The sequence below is a fragment of the Pygoscelis adeliae genome, unplaced genomic scaffold (assembly GCF_000699105.1).
Source record: "Pygoscelis adeliae isolate BGI_AS28 unplaced genomic scaffold, ASM69910v1 Scaffold114, whole genome shotgun sequence".
NCBI lineage: Eukaryota > Metazoa > Chordata > Aves > Sphenisciformes > Spheniscidae > Pygoscelis > Pygoscelis adeliae.
In genome coordinates, this window is record NW_008824587.1 from 4,176,641 (window position 1) to 4,179,498 (window position 2,858).

Consider the following 2,858-nt stretch of genomic DNA (forward strand, 5'->3'; position numbering starts at 1 on the left):
CGCGAGGACGCACCCGTGTGCCCCGGCGCCCGAGCCCCGCCCCCCCCCCTCCTGCTCGGCCCCAGCCCCCTTGCTGGCGCTGCAGGCGGTTTCTAGCGTTTACTCCTCTTCTGCCTTTTGGAAACTGGCACTCGGATGGCCCGTTTTGTTTTCAGATCCTTGCGTTCCAAGCAAGATCTGTCCTGTTGTTATTTTACCTCCGAAAAATATTTGACGATGCTTAGTTCATGGCAGATATTGAAAGACATGCATAATTGGGAAAAGTCCAAATGCCTGAAGAAATTAAGAATGCACGTCCGTCTATATAAAGAGACTTGGTATTTAAATTTACCGTAAACTTTCTTCTGAGTCACTCACGCACGGATGTGTCGTGACAACCATTCAGCTGCGTTATATTCACTTGAGAGCTGCTGCTAATTTTGCTGTAAATCGAGTGCTTCGTTAGTTCCCCCTTCTCCTGAGACGTGACTGCGTTATTTTATTAGCTAGTGTCAACTGTTGAAGGAGTAAAGGTGCCCGGCATGGATTGGTGTTACTTAGTGCCCCTCTGTTTTACTGAGAGGAGAATGTTGTCTGGAGATCTTAATGGACTAAAACCGGTGATCCGTGGCTCGTTCTTCCCACGTTGGTTCTCGTTAAAGCCTTTCGATGTTTGGGTGCTTCTTTCCTCGGCTGAGGGAAGACGTGTTGAAGGGACATATCCAGCAGATGCCATGTGGTTTTTTCTGATTGCTTAAATAAATGGAATTGCTTATATAAAGTAAAATAGAAAATATCTATCTAACCTGCAACCGGAAAAGTGGACGCTGATATGCAGCAGTTTAAGGCAAAGTCTCTCTAGAAGATTCCGTGTCAACTGCAGAAAATCAAATTAAGTTAATTAATTAAAACCAAAGCACCGAGTACTAAGTCAAACGTTTTTTCTTCAGGTTAAAAGTTGAGGAAGCCAAAGAAGTTCAGAGCCTCAGAAAGCGACCCAATGGGGTGAGGTAAGGGATGTAGCACCAAGGCCGTGAAGTTGTGTTTTGTCCGACGGTGTAATGTAACAGTAAATTCCTCTCTTGTCATGTGCCTCCTTTCAGTAGAAACCGTTACGGGTCGGATAGTGCCAAAACCGTGTTCTTGATGGAGGAGTTTCTACATTAGAGCCTGAGGGTGGAAAAGAGGGGGAGTTTGGTACAGGTGCACAGTGTCAGTTCACAGTGAACAAAGTCTGTTCCGTATCCCAGCCATGAAGAAAAAGATTTAAGACTGGGATTTACCATGAAATGTATTTTCATCAAATTACTTGCACACGTGGTTTAAATTGGACAGTTTCACACCTCCTCCATCCTAATTCCCCTCTCCCCTCTCATCTAGTGCCGTTGATTAGCTGATGAGCTAGTTGAAGTGTGCACCAGCAATGAACTGTGTTCCTTATTTTGGAGACTCACTGTACGGCACTAAAATCTGCCGTCTCATCTCCCCAAAACAGTAATAGTTCCTCTATCCATGTGGCGGGATTAGGAAGATTGACAATTTAGCGTCAATACAGCGTGTGAGACCATCTGCTAGATTTAGAGAAGGATAAAGAGATGCAATATTGTTGGTGATATGTTTCCTTCCACTGAATTTTATTTATCTGCTTGACTAGCGCTGTAGCTCTGCTTGTGGGAGAGAAGTTGCAAGAAGAAGCAACACTTGTGGTAAGTGCTAGACACTTTCATCACCTCGGCACTAAGATGTAATGATGTGAAAACATCACTGTGGTCCAGCGGATCACTGCGGGAGTCTGGCCTGGGGTTGGACTGATGTCACAGCTCAATACTTAAATGTTTTCTGTGTTTTTATCCGTATTTTGAAGACTAGTGTTAAACTAGAGGGAAGCTTCAGGGTTTCTCATTATTTCTTATTTTACAGGATGACCCATTCCAGATGAAATCTGGGGGAATGGTGGACATGAAGAAGCTGAAAGAAAGAGGCAAGGACAGGTGGGTGTGTATGAGCTCTGAAGATCTCTCCCTGGACTAGTATTAAATGACAGCTAGTAATGAAGTAACCAGATGTTGTGTTGCTTTGAAGAGTTTAACATAATGCAGTTTGGCCGGTTACTGTTACCCTAACTTGTCAAATTACAGTTTTGGGGTGTTTTGTTTTGTTTTTTAACTAAACATTGTGGTTTCCATTTAGGATTAATGAAGAGGAAGATCTAAACTTGGGAACTTCCTTCTCAGCTGAAACCAACAGGCGGGATGAAGATGCTGACATGTAAGTTGTGCTGCGTTGTGTCTGGGGTGTTGAATTCGGGGTTGGGTGTCCCCTAACAATGTATTATTTTCTCTCTTGGATACTGAGTAGTCCCAGAACATCTTCCCAGTTCTCACTGAAACTTTCACTTGCCCTTTCACCTTCTGGCTGCCAGACTCGAGGAGGCTTTTTCATGGACAAAGATGGGAGGTGGCATTGGTTTAATGCCAAGCTAGCTTGGCATTAAACACCATGGGAGCCTTCCCTGCTGGTTGTGAAAGAGCTTGGAGGATCTGATCATTTCTCGGACAATTGCTTCTTGCAGTTGATGTTAGCTGAGTTGTTTCGGAGTTATTCTTTCCTTTCTCCTAGCTATCGGGACAGTGATGCAGCTGTGCTCAGCAGTGCTGGGACAGAGTACAGAAAACAGAATTAAATACTGAGTGTCCCTCGTGTGCTGCTGTTTAGGATGAAGTACATTGAGACTGAGCTGAAGAAGAGAAAGGGAATTGTGGAGAACGAGGAGCAGAAGGTGAAGCTTAAGAATGCTGAGGACTCTCTGTACGAGCTGCCAGAGAAGATCCGTGTCTCCTCTGCCAAGAAGACTGAGGAGATGCTGTCCAACCAGATGC

The 2,858-nt window shown here is 44.6% G+C and overlaps 1 protein-coding gene across 1 annotated transcript in view; it reads left to right on the forward strand.

Moving 5' to 3' along the window:
* The first annotated feature begins 216 nt into the window (after window positions 1-216).
* Window positions 217-2,858, forward strand: part of LOC103915375 (chromosome unknown open reading frame, human C9orf78) — a 5,670-nt gene continuing 3,028 nt past the window's right edge. Inside the window, exons 1-6 of the mRNA XM_009322187.1 lie at window positions 217-317; window positions 930-989; window positions 1,634-1,685; window positions 1,900-1,970; window positions 2,170-2,247; window positions 2,695-2,858. The exon at window positions 2,695-2,858 is cut by the window's right edge and continues 31 nt beyond it. Coding sequence (XP_009320462.1) covers window positions 217-317; window positions 930-989; window positions 1,634-1,685; window positions 1,900-1,970; window positions 2,170-2,247; window positions 2,695-2,858 — 526 coding nt within the window. The remainder of the gene's footprint in view (window positions 318-929; window positions 990-1,633; window positions 1,686-1,899; window positions 1,971-2,169; window positions 2,248-2,694) is intronic.